The sequence below is a fragment of the Pithys albifrons genome, chromosome 2, assembly GCF_047495875.1.
Source record: "Pithys albifrons albifrons isolate INPA30051 chromosome 2, PitAlb_v1, whole genome shotgun sequence".
NCBI classification, from domain to species: Eukaryota; Metazoa; Chordata; class Aves; order Passeriformes; family Thamnophilidae; genus Pithys; species Pithys albifrons.
The window spans coordinates 44,182,000-44,205,909 of NC_092459.1; the positions used below are offsets into that span (position 1 = coordinate 44,182,000).

Here is a 23,910-nt window from a genome sequence, read left to right on the forward strand (position 1 = left end):
AAACCATTCTGTGACTATCTGCCATCAAAACCGGGTCTCCATTGACGGAGAAAGGCAGAAATAGGCTTTCCTAAGTTTTAAGTGTTGATGCACTAGTGATATGAGCAAAGGAAAAGAAAGGCAGACTTCCTAAGTCTTGTGACACGTGAGACAACCCTCTGTGGTTTCAGCTTTGAAATGGTTGGAAAGGGAACTGTACCCATGTGCTTCAAAATAGAAAGCTTCGGTCACAAGGCAGGGTGATCTCAGAGGAAAACTATGACAGGAGGAAGCTAAGTAGCTGTTCCGCTTGGTTATGTTCATCTGTCCTGGATAAGCTTCTCTATTGATCAGACCTTTTTATTGGGGTCAGACATTGCTATCAGGTTGCACTTGTTTCTGCAGCTTTAAAACATTGTGTGAGCTAAAATTGTGAGCTAAAGAAAGGCAAGGCTTGGTTACTGACTGAGCGAGCGGAGACAAGCAGGGGCAGTGTGCATTCTGGGAGGTGGAGGAACAGTTCTTGCTGGACCTTCAGGCGACTTTTAGACAAGGCAGGCCCAGAAAGACTGTATGCATATAAAGCATACATAAACTGACCTGGGAGTCAGCTGAGCATCTTCCTTTCCTCAGCCATGAATTTAAGATCATGGAGTCCATCAATAACATGGTCAAGTGTCTGGTCAGATGACATGTCAAGGTAGTTGGACGTGATCAAACAAAAGTTTAAATGATCTTCCCAAAACAGAGAATCTGCCACTAGTAAGCTACCAAATCTCTAGTGCCACTGTGCATGGAGTAGTCAGAAACACTCCTGCTCAGAGTCCAGGGTATGGACAGTGAATTGGATAAATGATTGCTGCTTCTGCCCTTCCGTCCCTGCTGAAATGAATTTCCTGCTGAGGAACATGGGCATCTGCCATTCTTAGTCTGCATGGTGGAGGAACTGTATGAAAGGGCTTCTTCCTGGAGGTACTGCTGAGGTCAAAAAGGGAGACTTGGATGGCCTGAGAAGTGACTGACAAGTTCACAGGAGGCTGCCCAGATGACTGTGCTGTTCAAGCCACCTCTGCATTAACCACAGACAAATCCAACCTCATGCTGCCTGTCCGGCATGGAGACCAGAGTAGCCAGCCTGCCCTGCTCTTGCACAGACGGGTGACCTCATCCAGATGATTTTGGCTGGTCCCCTAAGAGGCAGGCACAATCAGACTGTGGGTACAAGACCCCGTTGTCACTGGCAGGGCAGCACACAGCATTATCTGGCAGCTTTGTCTGTCTCATCTGCTGCAGGAGCAATGCTACACACCTACAGCATCTGCTGTAGGACAGCCTGCGTTACGGAGCAGGGCATCAGAGGAACAGTGCCATGAAGGAATAGCAGGGAATTGCTCACACAGGAATTAGACTTGGGTCTGGCAGGAGAGGAGGGGGTATACCCTGATACCTCTGGCCCCTCAAAATGGACAATTCTTTTTTTAATAGAAAAGCACTAGTGTTTGGGTGGTGGTGTGGGGTTTTGTTGTTTGTGGTTTTGTGGTTGGTTAGGCTTTTTGTGTGTTTCTTTGGCTTTTTGTTGTTTTGTTTCTTGGGGTTGTTTTTTTCCCTGTAGTGGCATGTCAGAGCAGGACAATCTGCCTTCAGCAGCTACCAAATTACAGTGTTCAACAGCCTGTGCAGGCCAATTGTGATGGTCAGTCTGTGATGGTCAGTCTATGATGCCATGCCAGGGAAAGGAATGCAAAAGGGGTGTGCGTGTGTGAGCTATGCAAATCTGAGTATTACTGAAGCTAAAAATTATCTGTTTCTGTATCGGCTTCTATATGCAGACAAGCACTGCAAGGAGGGAGACTGTGGTTTTTTCTAGTTCTTGGAACAAGGAGAGGGAGCAAGAGAAAAAAGGGACATTACATGACAATACCAAACTCTGGGTTTTACACAAGGCGTCAGATTTCAAATGTAAGATGTCATCCTATTAAGTGACTCATTCCTACTGCTGACAGGTACCTTGGAATTTTCTTTCCACAGAAAACATCTGGAGACCTCTCTAACAGACCACCTTATGAGCTAACCAAAGTGGTACATTCCTGAAAGTGTAACAATTAAAGGAATATTGTGCCTTACAGAGAAGAGAGCACTAAGACTACAAAATGCCCCTGGAAACAACAGTTGTTTTGCTATAATGAAATTTGTGAAGGAAATTGGGAGTGATTACTTGACATTTGTGTGTGTGATGTTCATGTAGATACTCATTAGCTGATCTTCCTCCAGTCTTCAGTAACAATTTGTTTCTATTTATTAACATCAATTTTGGTGTGATTGGACATGTGGTGATTTTGCCCATTTTATAACTGGGAAGTTCCACTAAATTTTAAAACAGAAATTGAGAAAAACAGTAAAACAAAAACAAACCAGGTTTGCTCTAGTGACTTTTACCTTGGAGTAGTGGGGGAGGGGAGAAGTGGGAAAATAACAATTATTTTCCTTCTACTGCAGCTCTTCCCCTCCCATGGGAATCCAAGTTCTTCTTTCTGAATTGTTAATCAAAGAAAAATGCTCAGTGGGGACCACTGTTCCAAGATGGAACAGACCAGGAAATGGAGTAAGCAAGTGGTCTGCTTCTGTCACAGGCTTTTATGGTCACTAGCTGGAAAAGACAGGATCTAGAAAATGACAGAAATGAAAAGGGCTATGTTGGATAAAAATAATACACTGTATGTAAGGGCTGATCTCCTGCCTGTTAGATGAGGTACAAGGAAAATGTTAATGTGATGGAGTTTTGATTTTGTTAGGAGTCATCTGGTTCCAGCACTGGAACTGGCCAACCCAGGGCAGCTCATTCAGCAAGAACTCTGCTGCAGGAGAGAAGAGCTCTCAGAACAGGATTTATGTGAGATGTGACAAAGATGGATACTATGTATCTGTAAGACATTTTTCAATTCCTTACAGAAGTTTAAGTGAGAAGATTAGATGGATGATTTTATAATAGAGGGAGCAAAATGAGGATTTCAAATGCACTGTTACCACTAGAATTAATCTCTCCTAACATTCACTAGGACAAAGAAATAGGTAGGAAAGAAGGAAGACAGACCAATGTGTATTTCTTACTTTTTCTGCCCTTAGCAAAGTCAATTTTAGGAGAGAATTAAAAGATAAAACACTTTATCTATTCATATTATCATCTTCAAGCACATTTAAAAAGCAGCTTTCAGAACGTCCCTGAGGAAAAATCTGTGACTCCGTTGGTGGAAAAAAATCAGAATAGAAAAAAATCAGAAAGGCAAACCAAAGCAGTAAAGAAATACTGGCACTGACATTCATGGAGTTTGTTTCTTTACTCAGAAAAATTGTAGATCTGAGCCTGCCACACCTGTTTTTCCATAAATTCTAAGTGTGATCAACTAAAATATGGTTGGTAAGCAAGAACATTTGTCAGTTTTATGCCCTGTCCTATGCAAGCTTAGGACACTGAATCTTCCAGCTGTTTCACATCCCTTTAATCAGCAAAACAAAATCTGAATAAAAATAAATTAGGACTAAAACCTGCATATTATTTTCTGGGCTTCTTGGAGATGCAGAATTCATGTTAGCCCCTTCCAGCATAAGACTAGAGCCGGTATGCCTTTGTGGAGCTTCGAGCACACTATTGTGTTTCTCACAGCTATAACATAACCATCAAACAATAACTGAAAAGAGACAAATGACAGATTTAAAAAAACATACCTAGAAATAAATTGTATGCATTTTGAAGATAACAGAAAAACAGTCACAAACATTTCTTAGAACATGAAACACTATGGGCTGTACTGCATCAGCATAACAAAGTGATTTCAAGTAAAGATTTTTCTCATTTGCTAACACATTTGTTGATTCTGCCAGCTGAATACAGTTGACAGACAATAAACTGATGCATCTCCCTGTTGATGTGCTGTTTAAAGTTTTTATACAGAGCTAATACAGAACTTTTTAAGTTGTAAAAAAGTGTATGATGCAAAAATAAAGAATTATGATAGACAACACTTTTTCTTTTAGAAAGCTTAGAAATGGGCTGTTCAATACTTATTGAAAGCTGATATTCAGCTTAACAGGGTTTACTGATGTGATAGGTAGAAAGTAATGCTCATCCATAAGAAGTCAGTGCATGACTACCTCTGTGACAAACATTTCAGTATCTATTAACTCTCCTATCATAGCTTCACTTTCAAAGTTACAAGTTTATTCCTTTAAACAGGAAAAGTCTCAAAGACAGAAAAATCTTTTAAAATGGCTCCAGCAGCCCAAGGTGTTTTCATCTATGTATTTGTCCAACTAGTAAAGGTTATCTCAGATCTTAGTAACAGACTTTATAGGAAAAAAAATCCTGCTCGCACTCAAACAATCACCAGACAACATTCCCCTTGTAGGAAAATAATATACCTTTAATTTATTTACAAGACTGACCAACTGGATTAAGTGGCTGTACTTCAGATGCACTGCAAGAGCTTTTGTTAGTGAACTATGTCATTACCTATATGTCTGCATTTTCTTGGTATTAGTTATAAATTAATCATGAAAGGGTTGTGAAGAATGAGACAAAAGGAATGTAGATAGCAATTAGACGAAAAAAATACAACAAAAATGTTTTTATACCTACTTTCAAAAATGTCATTTTTCAAAGTGAGACTTGTTTTTTCACTGTTTTGTGGATAATATGAATGGACTGATTTTTGACTTAATACCAACATCTACAGTAACAGCCAGTATGTCTCAAACTTGCATGCTAGCTAGTAACATCTGTAATTTGTAAAAACTTTAATATATGTTGAATTCTTCTGGGAGCTTTGACATCACTAAGTGGTGAAACATATGACATTAAGATAAGAAAATATAATTGTATTTCTTACCTTTTGACCAGCCATTTGCAACCACAAATTAAGCAGCTGTTAGAATCTTCTGTTACTTTATATCTCCCATAAAAGTGCATGTAAAACAATTTCACAGAGGTTCTAGGTAGCATACAATTACAAGAGTCTTGGTTTCTGATACATTCAATTTGTTAAATTTATGCACAAAAATGAACAGATGCAGACATTGTAGTATCAGTTCTTCATCTTTGGTAAAATGGTTTTGATTTATTATAGCCATATTTGCTCTGACATCCATTTTGAGCATAGTCTGCTATTATTAAACCAACAGGAAACATTTAAACAGATATAAACAGTATCAGTGTATTATTTAGTACATTCATGACTTTCTTCATACATTCTTTGAGAATGTTACTACCATATGGGCAAAATGAGCAAATGCTACTATCTATTATTTACTCCTGGTTTAATATAACACTTCTACTAGTTCTTGCCATCAGGAAACATTTTGTTTTCCTTTAAATGGATCAGTGAGTCTACAAATAATAAATTCTAAAAATCTGAAGTAAAAATATCAAATATTTTGTACTTTCTTAGAAATGCTAAAATAGAAAATTACACTGGAACTGACTTAAGATTTGCTACTATGACCCATCTAAGTAAACAACAGAAAAGGACCACAGAGAACATCAACAATTGCTCCAAAGTGTTCCAGTGATGATCTGTAAGCAATCACTGTCATTACTGTCTTAAAAATCCATGTTTGACTCTCTCTCACCATTTCTATCAGTATTAAAGGAAAAAAAAAAAAGAAAGAGAAAACTGGTTTTAAAGCAGCACTCTCCAGTGACAAGTCATACAGCAAATTCACATTGGGTTCTGGGTGGTCTTTGTTACACGTGAACATATTAATGATGCAAACTTGACCATACAAACCTAAGTTATACATACATAGTTATGTCTCTGAATAGCTACTAATTACACTAAAACAATTTGGCAAAGGGAGGGAGTTCAGTGCCCCTACACCCAAAATATCCAGATGCTGCATTCACACAAAGAAGGAGTTACATTACCACAGTTCATGTGTTGGGACCCCGAAACACTGAATTTCATCACAAAACCAATCTTTGCACATACTTTTTATATATGCAATTCAATATGAGCACACACTGGAAACCTTTGGAATCATGATTTTGATAGAAAGTAAGGTTTATCGGTTTTCTGAGTTCTTACTTCAGATCTTTTTGTTGTTGTTGCTTTTGCTATTTTACAATCAGAGTAGCAAGCAGGTGATGGGAACACAATGCATGGGTGAGGCTTGGGTCTGTTCTGCTGGCTTTACTCAGATGAGCAATCCTCGGTCACTCCAGCAGTTATACCGGACAATAAAAGAACTCAGAGGGGCAGAATCAAATGTGTGGCGTCAACATAAAAAACAATTCACATTGTGTCTATGCTCACATTTCAATTCTTCAGCAGTTAATTCTTGATTTTAGAAACAAAACCTGGGTAACAGTAAAAAATACAAATGACACCACTCTGACCCATTCTTTGACATGGTATTATTACTTTCAGTACCTCAGTATCATAAAGAACAAAACAAATGCGAAGCTGCAGTTACTGTAGAAGCAAAGTCTAAATTCCAATGATTTCCAATGAACATGGCATTTTCAAATTTAAATTGTTTAGTCTAAATTTCAAAATCCGAATTAATTAACAATACTTTTTATGAAGGTATAAAGAAAAACTGCCCTTGAAGAGCACAACCATTAAAAAAAAATCTTTATTATTAGAAAGTGATAAAAAAGGAAAATGCAGAAATGGGGAGTGGAGTAATAGTTTCACTACATGTATTCGCACCAGTGAAAATCATGCTCTTAGTGAGTCATTGGTAGCTCTGTCACTGATGGTCTTTACCCACATACAAACATAGTAAGCCACTTCCCACTGCTGCGGTGCCGACAGAGATGCAACATGCACACTGAAACGCAACAAATCTAGTGCCTGACTGTCCCAGATGCTGAGCACCCTCAGCTCCTGACAGGCCCTTCAGCCTAAACCAAAGCATAATCCTGACAATAATTTAGTGGTGAAAGTCTTAGCAATTTAAGGAGCCTGTCACTTTTTTTGCTTTCTTTGCTTTTTTCAGTATATCACACTTTTTTCTGTTAGGACGCCGGCATCTTTCATCAATGCTCGGTATACATTCATAATGCCACACTTCCTCCATTTTCTCCACAGGATAAACTGCCTCCACGTAATGACGAATCAGTCTCAGTCTGATGGGATCAAGCTGTTTTTTATTACAAGCACCTGAATGGTTGTATTGCAGTCTCAGATTCTCCGGAGTAAAGAGTTCAGGAAAGAGTCTTACAAGAAGCCTGGCAGCAAAGTTGCCGACCGACAGGCTCTGCTGCACTATCTCTCTTACCTCCTTATCGGACAGCAAATACAGAGAAGGCACAGGGAAGTCTGGATTAGGAACAACAAGTTCATCAAGTGGTATCTTGCAAAAATCCTTGCTGCTTCTTTCTGGTGGCAGTGGTGGCCCTTCAAATTCTTCTCGAAACCTCTCAGGGTTTATTGCATAGGTGAGAAATTCCCTCCTGTCAGGCCCTGGCACATGGATTTTCCGTTGCTGTTGGTACGAGCGCCTTTGCTCTGTGTCTCTTCGTCGACACCTCTCGTCAAGCTTCCCAACAAACTCCAATGTCCACACTCTGTCATTCTTTGCCCTGGGGTACAGTATCTGCACATAGTGTCGAATTAATTTAATTCTAGTGGGGTCGAGCTGTTTCTTGCCTAAAGATCCGCTACAGTTGTATTGCTTCCGTAAGTTTTCATGAGTAAATAGTTCAGGAAATAAGAGAACAAGCAATCGAGAGGCAAAGTTGCCTATGGAAAGACTGCTTTCATATATGCTTTTAATCTGTTCTTTGTTCAACAGGTAATCTGGGACAGGGACATCAAAATCAGGAGGGGGAAAGTCAAGTTTGTCAAAATCTATGGGTACAAGCCAAATTTTTTTTGACCGTCTGCCAGGTTTTTCATATTCAAAACTGTCTTCCACTTTTATAATGGATACATCATCTGGTAAACTAGAAGAATCGTAACAGTCATCTCTCATCTGATCACACTCACTTCCATCCAGGTATGTACTTTCAAGCTCATCATTTATTCGCTGAACACACTGCTGCAACCAAGCTTCTTCTTCTTGCACATCTGGAAAGTAAATTTCAGTGTACCTACGGATTATTTGTAGCCGGTGAGGATCCAGCAGCTGTTTTCCAGAGTCTCCAAAGCAGCTGTACCTTTCAGCTAATTTTCTGTGATCAAAGAGTTCTGGAAACAGTCTGTGTAACAAAAAAACAGAAAATTCCCCTGGCGAAGAAGCTTCATCTAAAAATTCATTTAGATCCTGAGCATCCAGCATGTAATCTGAGGCAATGACATTACTTCTGTCCAAGGACAAAGTTTCTTCCTGCTCCTTATCCTCCATAAAATGAGAGGATTCAACCTGCTCAGTCTCATAAAAACTGGATGATTGCACATTCTGTTGACTGTTTTCCATTTCCCTTTGAGCCCAAAATCTATTGAAAAAATCGTTGACTTGAGGCAAACACTCCAACTGCCAGACAGCTGTATTCTTCACAGAAGGATAACAAACTTCCACATAGTTACGGATAAGCTGCAGATGAAGAGATTCAAGTTTCCTTTTGTTGAGAAAGCCGCATGCACTGCAGCTCCTGCCGAACTCATCGTCACTGAAGAGTTCTGGGAAGAGCTGCACGAGCAACCGGCAAGCCAGGTCTCCGCCTGACGTGCTTTGATCCATGATTTGTTTGAGTTCCGTAGAAGTCAGCTGGTACTCCGGGGGAGGTTTGAAGTCTGCAACAGACTCTGCAGGACTGACTTGCTTTTTAATTCTGCTGACCTCCAGAGACAACAGGTCAACTTTACTGTGGAGCTGAGTCATATTGGTATTGAGGGTGTTAAGCGTGTAAAACATTTTCTGTATCAAAGAATATATATTTGAGTCTGAATCTGCTGTGGCTGCTGCTACAGCAATGGCTGTGGCCGAGTCTCTTTTGCGTTGGTCATTCAAAGTCCGAATTTGTGAGGGACTGCTGGGGTTGAGTTTCTCAAACAACTCGTAAGAAGTGAACTGCTCTGTACCTGGTGGGTTCTTCTTCTCCGTGATTTTGTGTGAGATGCCATAGAGAGGTTTTTTATAAGATGGAGTGATTACATCACTGAAGAATTCTTCTTCACCCAGCCATGTTACATTAGAATTCTTGTTCTTGTTAGGCTGTTCTGCATTTACCTGAGTGGGTGAGCCAGTATCTCTGTTCCTCATGTTTGAAAGGGAGCCCTTCAAAGGAATAAACATTGTATTAGTAAGACTGTCTTAAAAACATTAGCTATAGGTAAGTTATATAAAAACGCAAAGCCAAATTTTCTTCAGGGGATTTGTGTTAAATAATCAAAATTAATAAATTCACTAGGAAAAACAAAAATACAGTAAGCTATTATTTAGGTTTTCTTTTTCTTTTTTTTTTTTGCTTGCTCCATGGACTAGAAAAGCAATAATAATTCTTAGTACTCTCTACCCACGGAGCTCTAAATGCTCTCCCAAATTAAGTATCATTAGGCTTCATCTTGCATATGAGGATCTTGGTCTGTAGAGAATTTGGGTGGCAACAAGTCAGCAACAGAGCCAAGAATAGCAACCAGATTTTCTGACTCCTGGTCCTGTGACCTTGCCACTGCCTCCAACAACTGCATTTAATGTTCCAGCACTCTCTTTAGGCCAACTTTTGAAAATGTCACAAAGGCTATAAAACACAAAACTTATGCTTATTCTCTTCTAATGTGAAAAATCTATATAGAGCTTTTTAAAAAAATCTTTTAAATGGTGCACAACTCCTAAACAAATCCTGAAAATGACCTAATTTTTAAAAGGTATTCTATTTAAATAACAAAAACATAAAGTGATAAGTACCTTGGTATTATCTTTTTAAAAAGGAAGCCTAAGATTTCTTTATTTCTGAAATGCAGAGAAGTTTAGACTTATGCATTTTTAAGTTTCAAAAGAATTTATATAAAAACAGCAATGAGCTCTTAAGGAATTAATGTTCTTGGTAATTTGTAATTCTTCCTCATTGCTTAAAATTGGAACCATTTTCATCATCTCACAGCAAGTATGCAGGGCTTGGGAGTTTTTTTTTGTGGTTTTTTTTTTTGCAAACACATGGATATTGCAAGTAGTTTCTAGGAATTTAAGCAGACACAACAAAATCAAAATCCAACACAGAGAATTCAAACATGAGAAAACACTCCCAGATTTTAGAGAATACTGTACTGAAGCATTTTCCTTGGCTTGTGCTACAGAATATTAATTAGATAAAAAAACTACAGCATTTGTGTTCAAGTTATTAAAACAAATGAAACACAGACTCGAGGTCTGAGCTGAGAGCCACAAAAAATTTGAAATTCTAGTGAAGACCCCACTATGTCATACAGTCAGAAACTTGAATTAAGGTTTCCTTCTGAAAAAACAGAACTGTGGTCCCTCAGTGTGGTCCCTCCCTATGTGTACTCACACTTGGCATCTGCTTGCTGCAGTGACAAATTGAATCTAATTACTATTTAATTTCTAATGCAATGTATACTCAAAAGAGGCTCAGAAATAACAAGCTGGTTTGCACTCCAAGTTTAGAAACCAGCACTCAGTTAAATTGAAGCCATGATTCCAAGTTTGCTCACTCCCATCATACAATGCTACATAAGAACCCTTTGTGTTTTCACACCCAAAGCTGTGGATGGAGAGATGATCCAAAGAAAGTGTAATGCAAAGGTGATACATTGAGAACTGTCCCACTCATAGCAAAGCAGATTTGCCAAGAGGATAGTGAGAAATCAGAGGCCTGTAACACCACCAGCTGTTAAAGGGCGACTTTTACCCCCGAGTGGTATGATATACCCTAACTAACTAAATTAGCTCTCTGTGACTTGTAAAATACCACAATGAAGACTGAATTGTGAGCAGACTGAGATCCACATTGTTCCCACCTAACTACAGGCTCCTGTGCTGGGACTGAAGTTATCATACACCACCTGTACTTGTCAGTGAAGAAACATGGGTACTTTCAGATGGTAGCAGAGCTCTATCAAACAGACATCACCTGAAAGCAGGCCAGGCCAATGTCCACTGACAACAAACACAGTACTGCTCCCCAGTCAGACACCCAAACTGAACTACAAATTATTTTACTGTTTTTGATCAGAAGAACATAACAAAACATTTCTTACAGAAACAATGAGATCTGCAACCTAATTAGCCAGCTCTTCCACTAACACTCCTGTTGACAGAGTATACCCCAAATATTCCTTCACATACAGCATGAGACTCATTCAGTTCCTTTCCTACTAAATAGCTTGCCATGGGCCACTAGGTGTCTGTCAGTTCTCAGCTAACCGCCCGCTGTTGATTTTCCCTAATTAATTATGTATTAAAACTTGGCAGTGGGGGGGTATCTTCTGTTAATGCACACCTCACACACAATGTCAGGGCAAAGCAACATTAGAATGAGTATTAAAGAACACAAATTTATTGTCTTGAGAACCTTACTGCACTTCGATGGTGCGACTGTGACAGTTTGCACTGGATTTTGGACACGGTGCTCTGGAGCTCATGCACAGAACTACAGCAGATCCCCACTGTCCTGGCAGCAGAACTTCTGCCCTTCCCCTAACACAGCTCACAGTGTTTGGCTTTGGTTGCAGGACAGATTTGGCTCTCTGCATTTCAGAAACACATAGGCAGTGTTCAGCTGGCAGACAACAAAACATCTGGGCCTGCATTTAAGGATTTTTCCTTCAGATACGTTCTCATTTTCCTTCCTTTTGCTTTTAATTATCTTGTCTCCACACCATAAATACATAGCTGTTTGTAAATTCTCCAATTAAACTAGTATGTTAATAGTTTAATTAGTTTTCTGTAGCACTGATCATTAAGCATCCCTGTATTTCAGACAATACCACACCCATTTAGGATGATCAGCTCTAATGTACCATCAAAAAAGAAGCAAAGGTTTTGTTCTGTTAGGCTCAATGTACACAAAGCAGGGCTGCTTTTTATACTACAGATGCACAGTAAATTTTTATGTTCTAAACACTCTTTGAACATTTGCAAAATGCAGTATTTTGGAAAACATTGACCAATACAAGAAATTGTGAAAGAGTCTCTTGCATTCTTTCTCAGAGTCCTAATCCAAGTTTTAAAACTTGCTTAGTTATTGTTCTGTTCAGTGCTCAAGTCCAGCTAATTTATGACCTTTAATATGCTTACGGAACAAAGTCGAAATATCTGTAAGAATACAATGCATAATATTCTAGCATCTGAGTAAAGAATAAAAAATAGTTGAGCAAGAAACAGAAAGATTCTATCAAACACATGAGAACTTGGAAAAGTCTTGCACAAAATTTTTTTTAATTACAATCTTCTAAACTTTTTTTTAAAAGAAACTCAGGGGAAATCAATTTCTGGTTATGAAGCAGCATTCAGAACTTAAAAAAAATATGTCTTCAGATAGAAAGTAATTTGGTAATATAATCACTAGCCCAATAAAAAGCACAACTCTGTTTATATCACACACTGATGCCTACGCAATGTGTGGTAAAAATATACTACAAGCACAACATTCTTGAAAAAATTAAGATTTTGTCCACTGTTTAAACAGAAACAAAATCATCAATTAAACCAAAATATTGGTACTAAAAAAGGTATTAAGCTAGAGGACTATTTCTGGTTGGTTATTTAACTAAACCTGCTGATTCACTGGAGTCAGCCAAGAATGAACCTTCATCATTATTACTGGGTCAATTGCTGATATATTATAAGTCCAAAGTTATAATTAACTTCAAATTAAATTTTAAAATTTATTAATGGCAAACAGTAAACAGTAAAATACAAAACAAGCACAGTTCAGAGACCATTATAAAGCTCTTTTAAGAATCTGAATGTAAGGAAACAATTGTAAAAAGGAAAAGAAAGAAACCGGATAATAAGATTAAAACCTACCTACCACAGGCATTCAGGGAAAAAACCAGCCCTGAGAAGTCAGAGAGATGATAGTCAAGAAAAAGAAATAGAAAGAGGGTGGCTAGAAACGAGACATGAAATGTGCAAATACAACATGGAATAACTGGCCTGGTAGCAGAACAGCAGAAAAGGATATGTGCTTAGAGTAGGTCACAAACTAAATATAACCGAGGGCCTGAAGTTATTCAAAAGAGGATGAATTTGAATCTGGGTTATTTTAATAAAGTGCTGAGTGTGAAAAACAGGAGGTCATTATACTGCTCTAGAGGGTGTCAGGAGAGATGTGACTATCTGACACTGGACAGTGCTTTCAGGACTCTCAAAGGAAGCAAAAAAAATATAAGGTGATTCCTGAAGAAGAGCTGAAAAAGGAGACTTTTAGTCTTGGGAAGGAAGGGCTGAGGGTGGACAAAATCACATGAATTTTCCCACACGCAGAAGACTCTTCTAGAAACAGATGATCACTGCTGCCCCTACTAAAAAGAACAAGGACAAAAAGAAGCTGGGTCTGTTCGATAAAGATTAATTGAAATCTGCCATTGTTAGAGAGATGAAACACTAAATCAGGATGATGGAAGAGACTGATCATCTCCACAGCTCGAGAAACATTTGGATTGCCACAAGTGGGATGCTGCACCAGAAGTTGTAACACATTCCACTTTGATATGCTGAAGTCTTCTGCATCCCTGCATTTTTACCTTTCAAATAATATGTAAATTTATACTTGTCTCACTGACATCAGATTTGTGTCACACAAGGAAGAATTACAGCCCCGATTCTATCACTGAAGATACAGCTGAAGGACTGGGTGACATGAGAGGGACTGTAATCAGAGTCATGTCTAGTTACTCCAATCACTGCCTGCTCCCACGTTCTCTGGCAAACAACAAAAACGTACTTCATATGAATAAACTAACCCATGATTGTATTTCAAAAATGAGATTGCTTCCATGTTATTAAAAGAATACCCAGACATGTGTGCAACTGTCTTAAGATTATCCACATCTGCAAACTCATTATCCATTCAAATCTAGTTAAAAGATTTGCATTGTTTTTATAGCAGCACTGAATTTAGCCTAAGAAATATGACCCGAAAAATCACAGTGATGTGTAGAGCGGTCACCTCCTGCGTAAAGCGTCTCTTCTTCACGCTGGGCAAGGCATCCTGCTGGGCTCCTGACCCATCACAGCCCAGGGGGGTCTGCTTCCGCTTGTTGGAATCCTGCAGGCAAGGAACTGCACCATCCAGGGATTGTTTCTCAGCAGATCTGGATGTTACTGAGCAGTCTAGAGCTTCATCTTCGTTTTCTGTTTCTACTTTCACATTTTTTTTAGGAATTTTTACTGGAAAAAGAGAAGGTTTAGAAAGATAAAGTACCCTCTTCAGAAAATCATGACACCCTTAATACAATTGCAGGTATCTTTTTGCGGTTTGTTTCTTGTTATGAAAACATATTTTGAAGAATGTACGTCAAGATCACCCCAAAGTCAAATCATTCAGTTTTCCAGTAAATGACTATTTCTTCCCCAAAGAAGAATCTAAAGCATAAAGGACGTAGAGCAGAAAATACAGTAAGGAACAAAGATAGTGGTGCATTTCAGATAGCTTTTTAAAAAACATTCATGTAATTTGTCTTGATCCAACTTCATTCTTTAGCAGATGGCAAAGGCTTTAATTCAACAACAATTTTTGCCTGACCAAAAATTACACCAAGTATAATATTTTACCTTCATCATCATCAGTGATTTCAGCTGAATTCATCTTCTATCTCACTAAAGAAAAAACCAAAAATACAAAAGTAAGTATCAGCATCTTCTGAAATCAGAAAATACCTACATCAGTTCTTATAATTACTTTTCACCCAGAGGCATTGGGCCTTAACAGGCTACAGATAATTTCCAGTCTGTAGGCTTGTCAAAACCAGCTATTTTCAGTACATTTCATGGCCATCTATAGACCTGTCAACATTCAAACTACATTGCAGACAACACACAGCAGCTAGGAAAATATCTAAAACTCTTACTTATTTTTCTGCTATGAAAAGTAAAAATCATTCCAACCTTCTCTATACTGGCAGTATATAAATGGAAGTTAATTGTATTAAACTCCCTACCCTGTACAAAGTCACTACTTCTTATTACAGACAAATGTTTTCATATTGTCATTGTGGGTGACACAAAGTCATCATAAAACGAAAACTCATCATAAACTGTAATATACATGCTGGAGTAACTTTTCATTTAAACATCTTAGAATTTTTGACATGGATTGCATCAATTCAAGCAAAACAGTGCAGATAGGTCTACAGTAAATCCTTTTTCTCTGTCAGCCTCTAAATAACGTAAGTGTCTCTTGTAAGGAAAAACAAATACATGCATTATGCTAGCACGATTTCAGTGTTACTTCTCACGTGAAAAACTCAGCTGTGCTTCTGCTTCCTTGAAAACTAATTTTGCAAGATACTTGGTGCAAATATCCATCTTTGGACATGTTCCTGACAGCTATTCTAAATCTTCCGAGATCTACAAAGCAAACAACTTATTCAGATCTCACTGACCCTTACAGGGCACGCAGATGCAAACTGACACTCTCAACTGGTGAACTGGTGACTAGTAAATTGTCACGCTCCACTCATGTTCATCTACACAGAGCGTTATGTTCACTTGGTCCCACAACATTATTACTTTACAAGTGCAAGTGAATAAAACCAGTCAATCAAAAGTGCATATACGGCCCAGGAGTGGGAATTATAATGAAATTCAAAAGAGAGATGGAAAGAGAAAGAATCTGTTAAGGAGGGGGAAAAGTCTGTAGTTCTCTCCTGAATAATGCTGGATAATATTTTATTTTTTTAAAATCCCAAGATGACGTTTAAAAGCTCTGTAAACACTTGAATGTTGTGTGGATAGGTATTTTAATTTTTTAGTAATTGATGGCTGTAATGACAAGTATGAGGTCTCATTTTGGATTAGATTTTGTACAATTGCACTACAATGGGTAGCATCCAAACAAAAGATACAAAGAGTTATAAAATCAGCTCATACTGGGCCACCCTAGAAGCCAAAATACTCTTTGATGTGCTGATCTTCCACATGGCCCCTATATACAGCCTTGTAAAGGGTATCCTCCAGGGGATAACATGAAATTGTCTTCATTATCACGTGTAAAAATAAGTCTCTCTCAGTTGGACACAGAGCTAATACAAACCCCTCAGACACCTACTCCTTTTACCAACCATCATCCCTATTTCAGGACTTGTATTTATTAATTAATCTGTATATAAAGTATGTCAGCTTAATAGTACTATAATCACATCACTTCAACTTCTGCAAACTCTGTAGAGACATAACATCATGAAACTCAAGTGGCCCACACCAGCCTGCAAACCACCTGATGAGATGGCATGGGGTAATACAGAGTCTTAGCAGTTCAACAGTAATTACGATTTTAGACACAGCCACTACAGCTCTTTATGAAAAATTCTAGAACAGTGTAGTTCACACAGCACCATCAAAAAGCTGTGCTGGACCTTAAGAAAAACACAAAGTATTAACTCTTCCTATTTTGCCCTGCTATCCGTGATATCCAGTGTCTAGATCTCTCTTGTGCTTCTCCATGCTGCACTAGGCTGAGACTCGAGGGCTGGGGGACAAGACCAACATGTGCCAGGGCTCAAGGAGTGTTACACACACTCTTTTGGTGAGGGCCTAAGGTGACAGCAAACAAATTTGCCTATACTGCTACAGAATATACTATAATTGAAATAAAAATGGTTTTCCAGATAATCCTAGACAAATGTATCAGAGCAAAACAAAAAAATTTGAATACACAGCCAGGAGGGCTACAAAGATGGCAGTGGGTAGAACAATACAAAGTATTTAAAAGGATATATATGGAATTATATTTTCTTTCTAACTCCTGCTATTACTGCTATTCAAATAGAAAGAATGCTTTAGAAAAATTCCTCAGAGAATAGAATCAAACTGGAAGGAGAAGAGACATGAGGATCTGAAGAGCCAAAACTAAAGCACATATCCCTGTTAACAGTTAACTTTCTGAAGGAGGCAACATCAGGAAGACCAAAGCTTTCCCAAACTCAGGTCAAATAACATTAATTGAAAATACAGTTTCACAAATTTGAAACAGTGATGTGACTTTTTTTTTTAAATTTGAAAACTGCCAGAATACAATTAAAGCAAATAGTCAGAGCCAGTATCAGAATAAATAAGGTCTAGAAAGACTGGGTTTCATACCTGAACTCTTTGGTGCCAAAGCACAAGCTCCAACTTTTTCAGAACACTAGTAATATGTGTCTCATTATCCAGTTTCCTGTCTTTGTGAGATTTTTAAGAACTCAGGTATTATGAGAAAACGAAACATGTGTAACAGCCTCTGTCAGGAGACAGGACTCAACTCCCTCTCTGACTTCCTGCCTCACAGCCCTACCTGCTTCCTCAGTCAAGCATGGATGCCCACTTTCCATCTTGATAAACTGTCAAAACAACATCTTTTTTTTTCTGAGCTACTTTCCTTGTAATTCATAGAGGTTAACGGTAATGCAAGTAATCAGGCCGGGCTCAGAAGTATACACAAGGTTTGGGAGAGAAAATTAAAATCTCTCCTTACACCAGCAAGCCAGTGGCTTGATTCAACCATTGAATCACGGAATCACAGTGTATTCTCAGCTGGAAGGGACCCACAAAGATCACTGAGTCCTACTCTTAAGTGAATGGCCCACACAGGCATTGAGTCCACAAGCTTGGTGTTATTAGGACCATGCTCTTAACCAACTGAGCCAATTCCAGTGGCAATGAAACCTTACTTATCACCATCTTGCTTCAAATTTGAGTCACAGTAGACCCACCACTGAGTAGTGAAGGGACACAGAGATATTGACAGAGCAGTTGCCTCCATAGGAAATTAGGGGTTTGAGAAGAAGTCCGAGTCTGTGCACATCCACACATGTAAAGTCTATCTGTGTAAGGTTAACAATAATTTTGTTGATTGTTTGAAGTCCACTAAAGATAATCCACTTCAGATTCTTTAAAATATTGTTTGCTGTGCATCAGTACTTATAAATAATAATTATTGCCTCTCTAAAAGAGGCAGCATTGTGGCCCAGACTGTGAAAACAAGCAAAGGCAGAGTACAAAAAGACCTAAAAGATCTTGGGGCAAAGTACTGCAAAAAAGCAATTGAGTAAGAAATCCATACAGTAAAGCAAACACCTGGCAGTTGTTCCTTGTCATGTTAAGTATACAAAACATATTTCAATCTTTTTTCAAAACAGTAGACAAATACACTTATCACCCTCAGCCTAATAATGACTCAATGCTATCTAGAGGACAGCAGTCAGCAAATTCTAGGAAAGAGTGAACACTCCGTGCTGAAGTTGGGAGCCCAGGCTGGCAACAGTGACTGGCAGAGCAACGAGCCTTGTCAGTTTGCATCTTGCTGTGATACTGAGAGATGCTGCAGTAAATCCTGTCTTCTGGTGAATCGTCTAGAAGGAGGATTCCAAAACACAGCAAACACCTACAACAGCAGAGTTACATCAACAGCCAGATCCAAGGAGGTAGGGGAAGAACGAGGAGGGAGTTCCAGCACAGCTTGGCTGTCACTAATGGCCGAATTCCCTTCCCAAAGATCCTGCTCTTCCTTCTCATTAGACAATGAACAAGACAGCTTAGCAAAGGGACTTAACACTCCTTACTTCCATTACTCTTGCTTAGACACATGCCTTTATTCAAAAAACTTACTAGGCTTTGACACTTAACTGCATCCTTGTACCATTTTGGTAACAACATTCAACATGGAAATAGTATTACCCATGGTTAACAGAGAAGGTCAAAGAATAGTGCAATGCTGCAAGTTCCAAAGCATGGAAGAATCCTTTAAAAAGGAGGCTTTGGAATGCTTCTGTGTGCATTTAGTGCTAATTACCATCCTAATGCTGCTTTTGCAAGTAGAGCAAAAAATGCAACCCATTTATCAAAAATGCACCTACCTGAAATATGCATTGACACCTTAAGGATTTAAAGCACTTGGGTACAAAAGATTTTATGAGTAAAAGAGCATATTTCAACTCACACTCTAACGGTATTTCAGTCTCATATCATCTAGTATAATGCATATTGCTACTTAAAAGTAGCATAGAAATGTACCTAGTTATTTATAAAATGAAACTGAATCATAAACCTAAGTTAAATTGTTCCATAATGTGCATTCTTCTCCTCATATTTACCACCTAACAATTACTGATGTGTTGGCCATGGAAGATGCTTTCCTGAGCTGTCTTATGACTGTGACCATTGTAAAAGCACAACACAAAGAGAAAAGATCTTGATAATGTAAGATGAAGGCAGTTCCCTGCCTTTGCAATAATTTTTAAAGAAAATGATCACTTTCAAGTCATGACTTAAAAAAACAAACTAAAAAATTCCACTAGAAAAAAATACTGCTGCTCTGCTGTTCGTAACTAAAGAAGCAACTTTTTAGTCTTCAGACTCCCATATCTAATGTACCAAGTTCTGACAAATGAAAAAACAGTGTGTAAGCCATGTAAAAAAGTATAAAAATGTATACATGCTGTATGTGAAAAGCAATTTTGATTTCGTAACACGTGTTAATTATAATCACAAATGCAAATTTATCATTAACTTATGTACTATAATAATAATAATGCTGGTTATTTTAGAGAAGCTCGTCATTTATAATTTAAACAGTTGCATAACATTGCACTGTTCAGTTCACAACTGCATGGCAAATGTGTAGACGTTGCTTCTTGGATGCAAACTGTCCCACTATAAATATTTTAGCATCTTCATGTAGGTTGGAAGGAATGTTCCTAATTTTTCATTATCAACTACAAGAAAATGTTATTAAAAATACAGGGCTTTAGACACTGTATTATGTTTATTCCACATGACAGCGGTACATTGCTTCACATATAAAACTCAGAGGCTTCAATGAAAAGTACTACTTGAGGTTACTTGTTTCTAAAGAGGTGAACTGTTCTTTAAATGTCAGTCAAATGTTAAGACATATGTTTGCTAGTAACATTAAATATGTGTTGAATGGCACATGTGGAATAAACGGCTCCATTTCCTTGCTTTCAGAATGCAGTGAAAGAAATAACACGTCTCTTAAAGCACAGGTAACCAAATGAACTAATAAATGACAGAAACACAGAAACACTCCCAAAAAGCTGATCTTTTAAGGAGGTAACACTGGCTAAATTTTACAAGATGTGTACATCAAACTGCTCTTTGACAGCCAAAGTATCACCTCCTCTTACACAGGCCATGCTGCAACAGGACTTCAGCACAAAATTGCAATGGTGTTACACTACATAATTAGAGCAAATCAAAACTATTTTACTATATTCATTCTCAGCAAATAACAATGGTGTAGCACTTAGACATTCAGAAGACAGTCCAGTGTATGAGGTTCTGCTCCCTGTCTCTGGGTCTCTGTATTTCACAGAAACCATGCACTGGATAGAGCAAAGCGACCAACGCTTCCCAAGGGAAGCCACAGTCCCCATTCCAAGCTGCTGTGGGTAGGTGGAAGCAGTCCTGTCTCATGCAGCAGGTGAGCCAAGGGCTGCTCTAACTGCCTGGCAACAGGGCAAAACTGTGTTCCTCGTGATGTTCTAGAAGACTGATTCCTACACAACAGTTTGAAACAATGAGAGAAAACAACCATTCCCAACACCCAGCCCTGCAGTTCCAGAGGCAAAAAGGACTGGAGGCGCGTGCCCTTTGCTCAGGCTGCCCAGGAGCTCCTCCTGTTCTGGGTGCGTGCTGCTTCCCAGGCTGTCTCTTGGAAAGCTCTCCTGCTGGGCTGAGAAGTAAACCTAGAGAACTGTGAGTTCTGGGCTCTGCTTTGGCAGCAAAGTAATCTGCATCTTTTACTTCCTAGCTGTAGCACTGGGTTCAATAATTTCAATATGGCAATTATCCTCAGGGTACATTTGATTCCTCCAATTTGTAAAAAACAATGCAACTCGAATTCAATTCAATTGAATTACACATAAATATCACTCCAAGACTGAGCCAGAAAATGTATTTTTTAGAGACAATGTTTGCCTTTTGTCCAGATCCACAGGCCAATGATTTGACTTTAAACATTACTCAATTTTGACAAGGCCTTACAAATTTTGAAGGGGCAGAAGGTTGAAGAAGTCTGACACCTAAAACCACCTTTATCAAAAAGCCCTAAACAATAAAACAGATAACTGATTTCAGATTGATGACCCATGATATAGAAACTGTGAAATATGAATGTTCCTTGGTTAACTGAACAATGAGCAAAATGCAACTGGACAATATGAAGAACACTAAAAGCAGATGCTTTCTGTTCTATCCATTTTGAGATAGTAGGGTGTTGCTGGAGAGTGACCCAAGAGTGCAGTTCTTGAGAACAATTTACTCTTGATATCCAGTACTGACACTTGAAATATTAAATAACTTAGAAAACAGTACTCCCAACATGGCAAACATGTTCTCACTATAAATACATGTATAACAAGTTCTAAAACTACAAAAATATTTTTAAAGAAACAGCAGATGTTGTTGGAAGCACTACTCTTATGGACAGTAATAATCCCTATACTTAACATAGTTTGAAAACCTCCTTTGCTGCCCTGTGGAATAGGACAGGAAGCCTCAAATCTCCACTAAAGCCAGCCTGCAAGGTGGGCATTTTGCCAGTAGGACTTAGAGGGCATGTTCTTAATTTGGGTCTTTTAGATTTCATTTGAGATACATCTGAAGCTGCAGTTTAAACAAATTCTAAAAAGGAAAAAAATAATCACTCTCCTCAGTTTTCTCACCATGTGGCTAAACTCAAAGTCTTCTCAATCTGTCCTCTGTACTTTTACCAAACAGCAATTTAACCTTGCAACAGTCAACAAAACACTAACCTGGTTTATTTCCAGCATTAATGCATCAATTTGTCTTCTCTTTAATGATGTGTTGCCCTCATGTCTGTTAGAAACATTTTGTTTTCCTCAATACTTTCCTCTCTCCTCTCACTCTTTGCTGGCAGCCTAAAATATCCTCTAAACTGCATTGAACTTTCCTTTATTTCTATCCATTGGGCTTACCTAAGCTATGAAAATACTTAGCAAAGATTGAAAGTTCAGTTCGTCCAGTGCTGAGGTTAATTTAGTAGGAAATAAAAACGTATTAACATATATTGGCAATTTGTTAGATGTAGTCATTCAAGTAAATTCATAATCTGATTACCAGGTATCGGCCAGAAGCAGGGAAAAGGTTTTTCTTTCCCTGTTTAAATGTCTCTGTCCCAAGTGTCAGGCATACACCGCGTTTATGGGTGGCAGCGACAAACCACCCTACTTGCACTTCAATCCAAAAAGCTCTGGGACTGCGTCAACGCTATGTGGAAGCCGTCACATGGCTGCTGGCCCGCCGCCGGCTCGCATTCTGCTGGTTCAGAGTTTGTTCCCTTCTATTTACAAAAAGCTGTGTGGACACACCGCAGGGAAAAGTAGGGTAGAGGGAGCGGGCGATGACCTGGGTAGAGGTTGCGGGTGGCGATGTGGGCAGGGGCGGCGGGCGGTGATCAGGGCAGGGGCGGCCGTCACCCCCCGCAGTGCCCTTCCACGGCCCACTGAGCGCGTGACCCCCGGGGAGCCCACACGGGTTCCAGCAGAACCACCGGCCCGGTGCCGCCGGCACCCCCGGCTCCCGCGGGGCCCTCGCGCTGTTCCCGGGCGAGCGCGCGGCGGGGCGCGGGAAGCGAGGCCGGTGCCCGGCGGTGCCCGCGGAAGCGGCCGCGGGTCCCCCGCGCGCGCCGCGGGGCGGCGGAGCAGCCGCCACGTGGGAGAGGCGCGCGCGGCGCGGCGGCGGCGCGAGGCCCCGCCCTGGGGCGGGCGCTGCGGCGGGGGACGCCCCGCGCGCCCCGCACGCGGCGCGGCCGCGGCCGCTTCCGCGGTCAGACCCACGAGCCCGAGGCGGCGGCGGCGGCGGTTGGTGCTTCCGGTCCGAACCCTGCCCGGGCGGATCTATGTGGCCGGCGCGCGGAGGGGGGCGGGGGGGAAGGAGTGAGGTGAGGCTGGAGGTGACGGCGGCGTGACCGTTCCACTCTGCACCCCCCCACTGCCCGTCCTCCCCCTTCCCCCCAGCCCCGCAGATGGAGGGACCGGGCCCAGGAGCGAGCGACCCGCGCCGCCGCCGCGCCGCTCGGCGCGGCGAACAAAGAGCCCCCCGCCCGCGCAGCCCCGGCAACGCGGCCCCGGCCCGCGGGCGGCCGGGGGAGGGGCCGGCCCCGCGCCTCCCGGCCCCCCCGCTCGGCCCCCCCTCCCCGTTCCTCCCCCACCCGCCGGGGCGGCGCTCCCCGCTCGCCGTGGGGTGCGTGGAGCGGTGCCCGTCCCCGCCAGCGGCGGCAGCGGGACTTACCTCGGCTCCGCGCGGGGCCACGGCAGCCCCGGGGCAGCGGGGGCGGCTGGAGCGGCCGCCGCTGGTGCCCGCGCTTCCCCCCCGCTCTTTGTGTGCGAGGGTCCGCGCGCTGCGCTCTCGCGTGACGTGACGGGACCGTGTGTCATTTCCGCACAAGGACACCGAGCCCCGACCCGCCGCGGCCAGCGCCACCCGCCGCCCCGGGGCAGGGGCAGGGGCGGGAGGGGAGGGAGGGAGGGGGGGAGAGCGGCCCGCTCCTCCCCCCTCCCCCTGCTCCCCACCCCCCGCCCTCCCCGCCGCTGCCACTGGGAACGCGCGCGGTTCCCACTGGAGTCCCCGCGCGCCCCCGCGCCGCGCGCGCCCCGCCGCCCACTCGGCGCCGCGCGGGCAGAGCCCCGCGCGGCCGCTCCGTGCCCCGCCCTCGCCGCGCCCGCACGTGGGGCCGCCACCGCGCGGGGACATGGCCCCGCGTGACGGGACCGGGCGCGGGGACGGGCCGCGCGCTCGCCCCCCTCCCCACCCGGCCCCGCGCTGCCCGCGTGGTCTCGCGTGGACGCG

General features: G+C 41.2%; 1 protein-coding gene across 3 annotated transcripts; it reads right to left on the minus strand.

Annotated features, from left to right (window-relative positions):
* Positions 1–4,370: 4,370 nt before the first annotated feature.
* On the minus strand, positions 4,371–23,620 carry BEND3 (BEN domain containing 3). 3 transcript variants are annotated; one of them, XM_071548847.1, is made up of 4 exons: positions 23,353–23,620; positions 14,656–14,700; positions 14,051–14,271; positions 4,371–9,195 (listed from the first exon to the last, which is right to left on the minus strand). In XM_071548847.1, the coding sequence occupies exons 2-4, from the start codon at positions 14,687–14,689 to the stop codon at positions 6,922–6,924; spliced, it is 2,529 nt and encodes an 842-aa protein (XP_071404948.1). In that variant the 5' UTR covers positions 14,690–14,700; positions 23,353–23,620; the 3' UTR covers positions 4,371–6,921. The 3 variants fall into 3 exon arrangements, with proteins under 3 accessions (XP_071404948.1, XP_071404949.1, XP_071404950.1); XM_071548848.1 differs by lacking the exon at positions 23,353–23,620 and adding an exon at positions 22,180–22,586; XM_071548849.1 differs by lacking the exons at positions 14,051–14,271; positions 14,656–14,700; positions 23,353–23,620 and adding an exon at positions 13,626–13,651.
* Positions 23,621–23,910: the final 290 nt, after the last annotated feature.